The 13,828-nt window shown below is 38.2% G+C and overlaps 1 protein-coding gene across 9 annotated transcripts in view; it reads left to right on the top strand.

Annotated features, from left to right (window-relative positions):
- Positions 1-13,828, top strand: part of triob (trio Rho guanine nucleotide exchange factor b) — a 141,757-nt gene that overhangs the window by 96,260 nt on the left and 31,669 nt on the right. For 7 of the 9 annotated variants that reach the window (XM_069195262.1, XM_015356922.2, XM_069195266.1 and 4 more), the window contains 19 exons: positions 914-1,033; positions 1,375-1,566; positions 1,984-2,133; positions 2,428-2,542; positions 3,724-3,839; positions 5,030-5,152; positions 5,957-6,151; positions 6,260-6,375; positions 6,959-7,025; positions 7,948-8,057; positions 8,456-8,525; positions 8,840-8,929; positions 9,623-9,715; positions 10,526-10,637; positions 10,971-11,161; positions 11,263-11,364; positions 12,914-12,943; positions 13,043-13,182; positions 13,493-13,592. In XM_069195262.1, coding sequence (XP_069051363.1) covers positions 914-1,033; positions 1,375-1,566; positions 1,984-2,133; positions 2,428-2,542; positions 3,724-3,839; positions 5,030-5,152; positions 5,957-6,151; positions 6,260-6,375; positions 6,959-7,025; positions 7,948-8,057; positions 8,456-8,525; positions 8,840-8,929; positions 9,623-9,715; positions 10,526-10,637; positions 10,971-11,161; positions 11,263-11,364; positions 12,914-12,943; positions 13,043-13,182; positions 13,493-13,592 — 2,232 coding nt within the window. The remainder of the gene's footprint in view (positions 1-913; positions 1,034-1,374; positions 1,567-1,983; positions 2,134-2,427; positions 2,543-3,723; positions 3,840-5,029; positions 5,153-5,956; positions 6,152-6,259; positions 6,376-6,958; positions 7,026-7,947; positions 8,058-8,455; positions 8,526-8,839; positions 8,930-9,622; positions 9,716-10,525; positions 10,638-10,970; positions 11,162-11,262; positions 11,365-12,913; positions 12,944-13,042; positions 13,183-13,492; positions 13,593-13,828) is intronic. The other 2 variants (XM_069195264.1, XM_015356925.2) reach the window with 1 other exon arrangement.

The following is a 13,828-nucleotide window of genomic DNA, read 5'->3' as shown; positions in this document are numbered from 1 at the left end:
TGGTTTACGGTCGCCCCTTAATTCATTTTGACCTGGTTTTCAAATCATGCGTCTACCTGTCTCCATAAATTAAGTGTGTGGTATTTGTTTTTTCTCATTAATGTGAAAATGATGTTAATCTCAGCCACTTTGAATTACTGGTCTAGTCATTCTTGCAGTTACACCAAAGAATTGGGCAGATGATATAGTATTGAGAGATGCAGTCCTGAAAGTGTTGTGAAGGTTCGTGTTGTATAGGAGAACAAAAGGCCAGACATGCAGTAAGCGTGCAATATTGTTTGTGAAAGAGAGTGCAAAATCACATTAAATTGAGCACAGACTAAATAATAAGTAAAATAAGTAATTATTAGGTCTGAAAGTTCTGTTTGAATTTTGAGTTGATAAAAGTTCCTGTTCTGTTGCACCATGTTTTTCAAGCCATTGTTTACGGTGGCGTTTTGAAAATATCTTGTGCACTTTTCGGTAGCAGTGGGTTACCCAGCCTTCCATGTTTCTCTGTCATGAGCCTTTTCTTTCCTAAGGTTTTCTTGGGGCTCATGTTATATCTTATGCTGTATATTAGGGCTAAATATTAGCCCTGAAAATGTCACAATGTTTGTGCTCCTTCTGCTGAGAATTTTCCTTCTTAAATGGAAAAAAAAATGCAGCCATGTCATTTCTCTCTTAATCAAATTATTTTTATAAAGGTTACTCTTGTAGTGATATTTGCATGTTACAATTAGGTCTGTTGATTTTTAGGCCCTCTTAAAGTTTTGACTAAGCAGATCTAGGAGTGTATTTCAAATTTAATTCCTCCGATTAGACAGAGCATGCTTCTAATTTACACATTTTTGTGTAGATGGTTTGTCACCTATGTTTGAGAAACAAGAGGATAGTGTCTTCATTTTGACTGGATTGCTGTGTGCTGGAATAGGTGCTGGGATGGATCAGGAATGGGGAGTCTATGCTGAATGCGGGGCTCATCACAGCCAGCTCTTTGCAAGAGGCGGAACAGCTGCAGAGAGAGCACGAGCAGTTCCAGCACGCTATTGAGGTGCGTGTTCTCTTTTTTTTGACTGTTTTTCTATGGATGTAGAAGCAAACTAGAATCAACTGCAAAATTGTGAGATCAAATGTGGTGCCGGAGAGTGGCAATGCATGGCATGTTTCTCCTCGTCTGTACTGTAATTTCAGATGGATACATCTAGGCAAAAAAAGAACAGTCTTAAACAATGGACAGACTTCTAATATCTAAAAAGATATTATAATATTAACTTGTCTGCACAATATCTAATGCTGTATACTGCTGTTAACCGATTCTTAACAAATCAAACGCAAGTTTATCATATCATATTTATTATATAATAAATCGGAGTAATATGACTGTTTGACCAGAAAACGCATCAGAGCGCGCTGCAGGTGCAGCAGAAGGCAGAGGCCATGCTGCAGGCCAACCACTATGACATGGACATGATCAGAGACTGCGCAGAGAAGGTCGCCTCCCACTGGCAGCAGCTCATGCTGAAGATGGAGGACCGGCTGAAGCTGGTCAACGCCTCCGTCGCCTTCTACAAGACCTCAGAGCAGGTTAGGGGCCCTCTGGCTGCGGGGGTTCAGTGTGGTAGAAGCCCAGGAGCTCAAGGGCTTGTCCCGCACGGTTTGCGAGTGTCCATTCAATGTATTTGCACTCGTTTCCACCTTTTTTAACTGTCATGCTCTGCGCATGTTTGGTGCTGAAAGAGTCCTGTTCGCATTCACACTCTAAAGCTCAAGGTTTTTGTTTTTCGCACTGAGGAAATACAGGATATCACAATTTTGTTGGTCAGCTGACAGAATTTATAGCACGCACTGTACAATAACCAAGCAGTTTCTTTGAAAGACCGACTTCGACTGCTTGTAGGAACATTTAGCCGACTGCAATGCTAACCAGTTCCAGAGGGGGTTGGTGTTAATTCTGCTCAGCGGCGTGTGGTCTCTGACCTCTGGCCCTGTTCGGTGTCTCAGGTGTGTAGTGTGCTGGAAAGTCTCGAACAGGAGTACAAGCGAGAAGAAGACTGGTGTGGAGGCGCAGACAAGCTGGGTCCAAACTGCGAGTCTGACCATGTCACCCCCATGATCAGCAAACACCTGGAGCAGAAGGAAGCGTTCCTTAAGGTAACCAAGTATGGAGGGCAGTAAGGAAACTTTTGTGGTCTGTCTTGGGTTTAAAATTATACTTTGAAGACCTGTGATTGTTTTTAAGATTTAAATTGACTGTAATCACCTGTTTTCAATGTTGTTTTTACTCGTGTTAAGTATTTAGAACAATAAGTTTTCAAAAACAAATATGTTGTCGCTTTGCCCTTTTACTTTCTGAGTGATCACAAGACATGTCTTTTTGTAACGATGATAACTATCTATGCCTCTGTTTTATTTTTGGTGTTGCTTATTGTGCGATGTCCCCCTCAGGCCTGTACTCTCGCTCGACGGAATGCCGATGTGTTCCTGAAGTACCTGCACAGAAACAGCGTGAACATGCCCGGGACGCTCACACATGTCAAAGCTCCCGAACAGCAAGTCAAGAGTAGGTTTAATCTAGTGCTGCTGTGAAGGCCTTTACAGTTTGAAAAGATCAGAACCTTTCAAAAAGGCTTTTGCACTGAATTATTATATTTAAGGTGGAAGACCCACACTGAGCTTTCTTGTGCTTCTCAGTTAAGTGGTGTGTGCTTAGAAGATAATGGTGTTTTTTGTTTTGTGTGTGGATTCAGCCTGTTTTAATTAAGTAACCCTTGAATTATTGAGTTCTGGTTAATATGGATCTGTAAAAATACTTGTTTGAACTACTGTAAGATTACTATCAATGTCTATGTGTGCACAAACAACACTCAGCTACCCTGGCTTCTTTAAAGAAATGGCTGAATGAAATCACTGGTAGCATTTGCACAAAGGTTGTGGTAGTATGGAACAAGCTGCTCAGCCATGATTTTATAACTCAAACTCTGGCTCCTTTCAAGAACCAGGTGGATGAGGTCCTCAGACTAATTAGCTACGAGCAACCAACTGTTACAAATGAATGTGGTTTAATTTCAAAGAGCCAGGTCAGTGTGGTTGTCATGATTAATTTCCAAATTGTTACTTATTTTTAAATCTGCTGGTTTAGTCCTTAATTAAATTCTTCAAAGTTTACCCAATGTTGCTTTATGTGCACTGAGCATAGCTCATTTTAAAAGCTGAAGCACTCAAAGTTCATTACATGGTACAAACTAATTTCTAGTTCTCTTATTAAATTAAAAAAAAAGCTTAATTTGAACTTTTGGAGATAGGCAATTAATTTTTTTCTGGGAGAGTTTTTTTTCCCTAGAGGGGAATAAATAATGTCCCTTGATGCTACTATACAAATGTATAGAATGGGTTTTACTGGTTGGGTAAGACAAACACTTTAGGATATATTTGTAACTTTATCTGAAGGACTTCTGAGAGAACATGATTTCTTCTCTTAGATATTGAAGCTTAAGAGACTGTGCCGTCTTTAGTGCTTCTTTTTCTATGTGCAGTTTCATATGGCATAGCTGTATCTTGTACTTGTTGCTAGCCTTACGTTCGATTTCTAAGATATCGTGAGGAAAGATGGGTTAATCCGAGTTATGCAGAGAATGTGTTGAAAGTTTAATTTTGAATTGGGAGAATTGCAACTTCTAAGAAAAGACGATAGTGCATTTCTTTATAGAAGCCTGATGTTGGGCCCTGTGCGTTCCCTTGCAGACATCCTGAACGAGCTGCTCCAGAGGGAAAACAGGGTGCTGCACTTCTGGACCATGCGGAAGAGGCGGCTGGACCAGTGTCAGCAGTACGTGGTGTTTGAGCGCAGTGCCAAGCAGGTCAGTACCAGCCACCGGTCCCGGGCTCAGACAAGACTGAATCTTTGTTCCTGCCAGGTCACGCAGTTGCCTTCTTTAATAAAGAAAGATTGTGAAGTTCTTCAATGCAGTGATTTTTATACTGGGACAAAAAGGGTTTGCTTCTGGTAAGACCTTTTTCTTAAGTTTTTATGAATTTAAATTGATTTACAAATGATCCCTTTTATATTGTCAGATACTAATAAATTTGTTGGTTTTCCTTAAACTTCTCTTAAACGGTATCTTCTCTCTTGCTTCACTGAAGTCACTGAATCAGTGGGTCCAGGGAAAGCATCTAATATAAAATTTAATCTGAAGACTGTCTTACATGTTGATGTCCCTAGTTTATACTCTGTGTGATTTAGCATTTCATATGAAACATGCTTGCACTGCTGCAGGCTGTGAATCATTTAGGTGATCCTTATCAGCAGTTTTTGGAACTTTTGCAGCAGTTAGGGTGGATATTAGATCCCTGCTGTTGGAACCATTGTAATATTTTTATAAAACCACTGGCATTAAAATATAGGTGTGGCGGTTATGGACAAATGTGGGTAATGTGTGGGGAAGTTACAGGAAATCCTGTTAATGACTTAGAAGAGTTGGAAAGGAGGACAAAAGTGCTTACAAAGTATAGGTTTTTATACATTTATAAAAAGTTTAAATTTTAACTGTTTCCATTAGGACTTACAGGATTTTCCTTGACATCTTTAGTTATTTTTCCACCAGTTATTTTACACCAGGGTTGTCATTTTGGTTCCTCTGTGTAGATTAATACTTTTCATACTGCATACATTGATTATTACTTTAATTGACCTGTTGTTCAGTGATAAATTACCGAATTCTGCTAGGCTGCCTAAAAGCTTTAGACTGTTATCCCTTCTTTATGGTATCTTTCCGGTCAGTTTTTTTAAAAAGTTTTTAATATTTGTAATCAAAAGATTTTTGTTCTGTTGCTCCTGGTTTGGCAGTTATCAGCCAGTTTGGCTTTGCCATTACGCCCCTCATACCTGTGAGAGTAGGAAGAATACCTCTCATTCTCCTCTGGAGTGTGCACATCTGGAGCTGTGCTTTATTTAAACAGGGTACCTACCTCCTTGGTACCTGCTTGGCCCATTGACCAGCGCTACAAGCTCAGCGGCACCCAGCAAGTGACGTCATTTTATTTTTTTCAGGCTTTGGAATGGATCCATGATACTGGGGAGTTTTACTTGTCCACCCACACCTCCACGGGGTCCAGCATACACCACACACAGGAGCTCCTGAAGGAACACGAAGAATTTCAGATTACAGCTAAGGTGAGATAAACTGGCAGAACTAAATGTGTTCACCATTTGTATTGTAGTGTCACTGTCTTTGTTTAGGGATGTCCTCTCCAGACTATATGGGCTCACACTGTCCACAGCAACAGTAACACCGGGGAAGCATTAGCATAGCGTCAAGAGAGACGTTCTTCTTAGTTATTTTAAGATGTACAATAGGAAAATGTAAAAATATTATAAAGATTGCAACGTGATGCTAGTTTCATATTTTACCTCTTTTAAAAATGCTTTTTTAACCCCAAGCACTTATTTTTCTACTCAAGAATCTAATTGGAAGATCTACAATACAGTATACTCTCAAGAGCGTCAATATTTCTCAGATCTGTATTTGTCAAATCTTCTTTAACAGAGCAGTGCAGTGTTTTCTTTGTGTGGATAGTCACCTGGGTCATAATACTGTTAAAAAGATCACCCCATGTTTCTTTTCCTGCCTTTCTTGCATCTGTCAGTTCACAGGAAATTGTTGGTGTCTGTTAAAAGTTTGATATCACATTATTTGATGTAATATTTTAAATTTTCAGATCAAAATTAAAACTAGAAATGGAAAACCTCCTTCCTTTTTTTGTGCTGTTCGTTCTAGTTCTGTCTCTAACAATTATTTTGTGGAAACCAGTATGTTCCCATTCCTAGGATCACATGGTTATGTTTTCGTCTGCACGAAGTGGCTCATGTTTAATCGTGTGGTGTAACAGTTCTCTGTACTTCAGAGCCCCAGCGCTGTGGCATTCGCTTCCCCTGCTAATATCTACCCCCACCCCCCTCTTTCCATTGTATTGACAGCAAACCAAAGAACGGGTAAAATTGTTGATACAGCTGGCTGATGGCTTTTGTGACAAGGGGCACGCCCATGCAGTGGAAATAAAGAAATGGGTCACAGCGGTGGATAAGAGGTACAGAGACTTTTCCCTCCGTATGGACAAGTATCGCACCTCCCTGGAAAAGGCACTGGGAATATCGTCGGATTCCAACAAATCGGTATGTTGAGGGCCAACTGGGCAGGAGGGAGGGGCGGGAGTGCGGTTCAGGGCCGCCTTTGCCTGAAGAAAGCTCACGTAGCCAGATCCACACCTCTCCCTGTTGCAGAGCAAAGACCTGCAGCTGGATATCATCCCTGCCAGTGCCCCGGGGTCAGAGGTCAAGCTGCGCGATGCTGCCCACGAGCTCAATGAAGAAAGGCGGAAGTCAGCCCGCAGAAAGGAGTATGTCTGTCTTGACCACGTTTTCTTTTTTTTCCCTGCAAGACTTGAGTTGCATAGATTCAGTGCTGAGCAAGTTTAGAAGACTTGTCAACTTTAGTATCCACAGACACAACACCTAAATATTTTTTTCAGCATCAGGTGTTGCTTTCAGAAATAAACAATCACTTTATTACGCAGACTGATTTTTATTTTAGAATTACATGATGACAGTTGCATTTCTCAGTGTTTCATAACGATTGATTCCATAGTGCCTTTAAGAGGGCTTCAGATTGTGGAAGAGTGGATGGATGTGATTATGCCTGTATACTTATGTAATATGAGTATTGTTTGTAATGGGAAACCTAACAGTGAGAAGTGGCTCATTGAGTTTATGCTTGATATTTTTAAGTCACATGGCTATAACTTGAGTTATTGCTCTCAAGCTTTCATATCTGATATAATGAAACTCTGAAGTTCCTTAAATATATTTGGAAACACTTTGTTATTGGGATTGTCTGCTCAGCCATGTGCACTAAATATTTTGAAAAGGAAAATATCCGTGTTTGCCTGTGTATCTAATGTTTGCAAAAATTTGGCATTTTAGATTCATAATGGCTGAACTCATTCAGACGGAGAAGGCCTATGTCCGAGACCTTCGGGAATGTATGGATGTAAGTCTCACAGTCCAATTTACTAATGGCCCTGGGTACTTGGATTATTTGCATTTTAATGAGATCCTGCTTGTTTCACTGGTGCAGGACACACTGGGAGTTATGGACCTACAGCCTTTTTAAAGTGACATTTCCCTGAGAGAAAGACTTAATTTATGTAACTGGATAAACTTGGGTTTTGAAATGGTTTTAAAGATGTACTTATTATGCATAAATATCATTATCATATTTATGTATTCTTATTAATTGTAGTAATGTTATGTCTGAAGTACAAAATGTCAGATTGAACAAAATGTTCAAGTTTAATAATTTAGTTTGAATCAAACAAGAATATGAAATTATAAGGATTGTTTATCCTCGGTGATGTGTTTTCAGTTGTTTTTATGAATAGGATAAGATGTTTTTTTATGTATTTTGTCACTTTTGAGCTACATTTTTTTCAGTCTCTTTAGCACAGCTGTACAAAATTATAATTTAAGCTTTTGGTGTTTTTTGCAGATTTCTTATTGCAACATTTAGGTTGATTTTATAACTTAAGTATATCATTGAAAATTACTGTAACATAATGGAGGTTTATGTTTATGCAACTAAAGGGATTTGTTGATCTGTTTCTGAAAATGTTCATCTGCACTTTTCATCTGCAAGTTTGTCTTCTGTAGCGGATATTGCACTGAATTTTGTATGAGCTCTGAATAGAAAACCTTAGGCCTACAAACATTATTTTACGTTTTTCAGTAATTGTCCTGGGGTATTGCTGAATTGCTGATTTAAATGACTGTAACTGTGTTTTTACTCTTAACATTATTACCCATTGTGTGCCTGTTTCCTGGAATGTATTATCTTTCTACTATCAAGAAGAAGTTACTGTTTTTCCCCATCTCTGGCTTTGTGTATTCATCTGTTGTGCTTCTCCTGGTTCCAGACCTACCTCTGGGAGATGACAAGTGGTGTTGAGGAGATTCCTCCTGGCATTGTTAACAAAGAGCACATCATCTTTGGAAACATGCAGGATCTATATGAATTTCACCACAAGTAAGTGAACAAAGAAAAAGTGTTAAAAGAAAGATGTATAAATTCTGAGTTGTTGCCATTACAGTTGGTTTCCCTTGGCCAGAGGCTCTTAATTCTGAGTGTGGGCTCTGGTGTAAAATGGATCAGGAGTAGACAAAGTGCATCTGGATTACAGATTATGGGCACACATCTGTTTGAAACCGTTTTTACTACACAAGATAAAGAACTGTATTTTAGGTGTACAAATGGTGTTTTAAGTCAGATGAGATACTGTAGGTAGACTAAATACTTTTTGCTCAGTAGTACTATTATTTTAGTGGTGTAGCCTGTGTCTATCAGGTTATTCACCATATACTGCAATTTGCTTTGGCCCTGCTGTTTGTAAAAAAAAAAATATAATAATTTCTGTTCGGTTCCAGCATTTTCTTGAAAGAGCTGGAGAAATACGAGCAACTGCCAGAAGATGTTGGGCATTGCTTTGTGACTTGGGTAAGTTAGCATGGTCTCTGGACTTTCGGGATAGAGGTGGATGAGTGCAGTCCTTGAGGGCTATGAGGACACGACAGTTGGCGTTAACCTAACTGCATATTCTTTATTTTTATTTTGTAATAGAAAATGCACATTTCCTTTTTGGAATTGCTACACATTTTGTTCTATATTTAACAATACTGGTGTGACATTTATGTATCTGTTTAAGTCTGGTGAGTCCGACATTTAATAAGAACGCCTACCATGTTTAATTCCCTGTGAGTTTTGGAACCTTCTTGATTTCTCTGAAGAAATCAAATCTTTTCTCTTCATAGGCTGACAAATTTCAAATGTATGTGACATACTGCAAGAACAAGCCAGACTCAACACAACTCATATTAGACAATGCTGGGCCTTATTTTGATGTGAGTATTGACCAGACATTTACTGTTCAATATAACAGAAGAGTTCAAAGTTCAACCACTTGTTAAACAGTTTGTCAGTTTTGTCAGCACAAAACTTGCTTAGGTTGTGTAAATATAGATTCATTGAATTGTTAATCTTTTATCATTTGTACTGTAATGGATGCCATCCTGTAATGGGTATAGACCCACCTTGTGCCCTGTGTGCTCATGATGGGTTTCCAATTCCTATGACTGTTAACAGGAATAAGCAGCTTTCTGATGGCAGATTGGTGGAGATTGTGAACATCCATAAGTTTTAAATAACTTGGGAATGTGTGTCACTGGAAAGGTTAATAACTCAGTTTCCATGTTATCAGGTTTTTTCAGTTGTGGTTGTGGATTCAGCATGACATTTGTCATTTTTTCTTTATTCTTCTACATTATCTTTTTTCTTAATATGCGAATTAACACTATAAAACTAGCAAGTTATGATTGAATCAGTACTCTTTTTAATGTATGATCTGGAATATAACATGGTATTTGTGTTGCCATAATCTACTGCTGTAGATTGACTAGTATAAAGAAAGCATATCCAGGTATAGTGAAATACAGCTTTTTTTAAAATGTCCCATTTGCTGTTGCTGTATTCTTTAACTGACTACTGCTGATCAGTAGACGTGTTTAACTATAGAATTTAATTTGTATTTGTTACAGGAAATCCAACAGCGGCACAGACTGGCAAATTCAATCTCATCGTACCTTATCAAGCCTGTGCAGAGAATAACGAAGTATCAGCTCCTTCTAAAGGTGCTTGGGATTTATATTTTTCATTTCTATATTTCTCTAGAATATGGTGGAAACTAAGAACTGAGGAAAATATAATTTCTAAGAAGCTGGTGACACAAAAATATGACTATTATCCACATTGAATAAAAGTGGTAAAAGCTGCACTGAAGTCAGTTTTAGGTGGCACAAACTAGCACCGTTTATTTTAAACTTGATTGTATCTGTGCCTTTCTAGCCCTATCAGCAAGGACCCGATAGGGTGGCCTGACCAGTGCCTGTCCCCATGACTGTAGTTGAGATTGGAATTGGAAACACTAACTACTGGAATTACTACTAAAAAATGTTAATTCCAGAACTCCAAGAAGTTACAGGTGTAAGTCTTAGCATCCAGTATCTGAAACGCAGGCTACTTGCCAATACCGATTTGTCAAATATCAGAAATGGGGTTTAATTCACATACATATTGGATTCCTGAAATTGTAAAGCAGGTGAACAAATCCTTGTGGACCCAGAACAACAAGGAATGTTAGATCCTGTTTGTCGTATTAATTCTCTTTTATTAATCCATTGCTTTTGTACTTGGCATATGGGCTGCGGCATGTTTAGTTTAATTAAATATAGAAAATTAGATTGTAATTGTAGAATAGATGCGCACTGGGCGTCTTATTTTAATTCATCTGCTTTGTCATTTCTGCTCATATTTTTCATCCCTCTGACTTGTTCAAACAGGTTGCACTACATTGTCAGCCCTGTGATGTCAGACTGCAAGAATGCCCTGTGTTTTTGATTGCCTAACATTCTAATGTTACCAGATTTTTTTTCAATTGCTAGGAACTGTTAACCTGTTGTGAGGAAGGTAAAGGTGAGATTAAGGATGGATTAGAAGTCATGCTTAGTGTGCCAAAGAGAGCCAATGATGCCATGCATCTCAGCATGTTGGAAGGTAGGTGCCCATTCTTCCTGCTTGCACGGGTTTACCTGGTCAATAAATTCAACGTGTTAAAAGAAATGTTATTGCAAACATCTGAGTTTTTGATACCTTACTTTTTTATCACAGGGAGGTAATTGCATGTATAATCCTGATTGTAATTCTCAGTCCAGTTTTTAACTTCTTTTATCTGTGCTGATGGATGGCCCTGAGATAAGTGCCAGATATCCTGATTTATTCTCACAATTGAGAATCTCTGAATCTTTGGCTGGGACGCTGAGGAATGAGAGAACAGCAGTTCTCATACACCCAGCTCTTATTCCTGAAATTTCCTTGTCTTCCCTGTAGGGTTTGATGAGAACATAGAATCTCAGGGTGAGCTCATTCTCCAGGAGTCATTCCAAGTGTGGGACCCAAAGACTTTGATCCGCAAGGGCAGGGAAAGGCATCTCTTCCTCTTTGAAATGTCCCTGGTCTTCAGCAAAGAAGTTAAAGATTCCAACGGAAGGAGTAAATACATCTATAAAAGCAAGCTGTTTGTGAGTCTTTAATTTTCCGGCACTTTCATTGCACTGCATTACTGATATTCAAGTAAATCTTTCCTTTTTTTAATGTGGAATGTGTTTATTTCTGTCTGTAGACTTCAGAGCTTGGTGTCACAGAGCACGTAGAGGGAGATCCTTGTAAATTTGCTCTGTGGTTGGGACGGACACCCACATCAGACAACAAGATTGTCCTGAAGGTAACAGTACAGAGTCACAGAGCATAAAAAACATCTTTAAGCATGTTTTGTTCTGTCATAATGTATTGTCTTGCTTTCTACAAATTCAGCTATATGTCGCACACCCTGTGCTGCACTTTCTGTAATATGCTATAAAAGTTTTTAGATTTGACAGTTCTTCAGTTGTTTCAACAGTTTATATTAGAAATTGTTGTAAAAATGTTTGTATCTCTGAATTAGCCAGCAAGTGATGGATTAACATGCTGTTCCAGCAGAATTGACTTTAATTAAACCCTTGGTGATGCACTTGATAAATGTATTGGATATGAAAAAATTATGCTTCTAAAGTCTGTTTTTTTAAGACATAATTATCTAGTTTCATCTCTAGGTTGTCGAAAAAACTCTGAAAATTTACAGGCATACTTTTTTTAACCATCAATAGTAAAATGTGTTTTCTCCGTATTTAAAATTAGATGTCAGAATAACAAAGCAGAATAGATATGATATTCAAAAGAAACATCTGCATTTGGTCATTCCTCCACCTTTAACAAAGGTTGTTAGAACTTTTGATGCGAATAGAAAATGTCAAACTGACTTCACAATTTCAACCAGTTTATCAAACCAGAACATGCATTATGAGGTATTTGCTTTGTCAACTGCTGGAATAGCATGTTTCCTGATGTAAAGGTAAGGTTTATAGAAGAAAATTAATTTGATGCATTGAGCATTTAATTTGCTTAAAATAATATACACCTGATAAGTCAGCAGTTTCATTGAAAGTGTTGCATTGTCATCAAAGCAAAGAATTTTACTTGGGACTTTGGTGAATGCTTTTGGTTAAATTGTCTACTTAAAAGTTACACATGACTTTTCTGACATTCATAACATTCTTGCATTAATTATTAAAAATGACACTTATTTGCTATTCATCAACAGCTTTTTGTTTTATGTCTGAGTCAGTACAAGATGTAGATATTTGATGCCTTATGATTTGAGCATCTGTTCAGTTATTACACTTGTTTGAAAATCAAAAATTGATATCTTAAAAGCCCTGGTCATATTCATGATGAGAGTTAATTGCTCAGTACACAATATGGTGGTTTAATTAAGCAGACAACAGTACTTCCCAACCCTAGCTAGTCTGCAGTTATTGACAGTCTTATGTAACTGCATTTACTATGGATAATTATATATAGTCATAGTGAAAGTGTTCTGATGTTGCTTAACATTTCAACAAAATTGGGCATATATTTGTAGGCAGTGTGTGAAGTATCACAAACACCAGCAGGCTGTTTGTTAAAAGCTTTAAGTCATGCATTTCCAGTTGTCATTCAGTTTTAATGTTATGAATGTTTTAAAACTTTTTGGGAAAAATTGGGGGGGGGGGGGTGTTTATTGGAACATTTTGGAATGTTTTGCTTTTTCCAAAACGGAACTGAAAACTATCAATTATAATGCATCAAAACATTAGGCTTAAAGCAAGCAGTCTGTCTGTCAGTTATGATGAAACTAATGTAATTATATATGTATCAAAAATAGTGAAATTTTCCATTCTATATTTTAAATTAAGCCAAGTCAGGGATGCAAACATGGAGCTATGGTGAGTATTATAACTATAATTCTAGATCAATTTAGAAAAAGATGATTTTTTTTACCATAACTTGGCTTAAACATTTAATTCCACTCAACAATTTGTTAGGCCTCCAGCATTGAGAATAAGCAGGATTGGATCAAACACATCAGGGAGGTCATCCAGGAGAGGACAATCCACCTGAAAGGGGCTTTGAAGGAGCCCATCCACATCCCCAAGGCCACCACCACCAAGCAGAAGGGAAGAAGGTATTTACCTTTCGCTTAAAGCTGCACGTATCCCGTAAACAGCACATTAAAACAGACTAATACTTCATACGATGGTGACTCTTCTCACATTCATGTTTTTCTTACACATTGCACTTCAGTTGTTCAAGAATCCTTAAAACACAAATGCCATTAAAACTTATGAAGCTGGTTTCAGTTAAGCAATCCACAGAATGGTCAAAGTTAATACCCACGGAATCAACATTATGGGGTCGAGATCTTAGCTTTTGTTTCACTTAAATCTTTTAAGGGGGTGATTTGATTTCATGTGGTGTGATTTATCGGTTTCCAGAGAGGGGGAAGATCTGGACAGTCAGGGTGATGGCAGTAGTCAGCCCGATACAATCTCCATTGCATCCCGCACATCTCAGAACACCCTGGACAGCGACAAGGTGAGCAGTGGGCTTCCTTCTTCCAGTTTTCGCCGTTCTGAATACAATAGAGCATCCTTGTCATAACAGTATTTCTTCTTGTGTGGCTATAAATTCTGTTGTGTTCCAGTTTTCAACAACATACCTTTGCATTGAAGATTATAATAAGCTCTGAAGGCCAGTATGATTCCATCTGAATGTGCATAACTATTTCCAACCCCATTTTCAGGAGAAAAGCTCAATTAAAGAACAAATTG

This window comes from Lepisosteus oculatus, chromosome 10 (assembly GCF_040954835.1).
Source record: "Lepisosteus oculatus isolate fLepOcu1 chromosome 10, fLepOcu1.hap2, whole genome shotgun sequence".
Taxonomy (NCBI): domain Eukaryota; kingdom Metazoa; phylum Chordata; class Actinopteri; order Semionotiformes; family Lepisosteidae; genus Lepisosteus; species Lepisosteus oculatus.
Note: the sequence above shows the minus strand (reverse complement) of the source record. Positions and strands in the feature narration are given on the sequence as shown.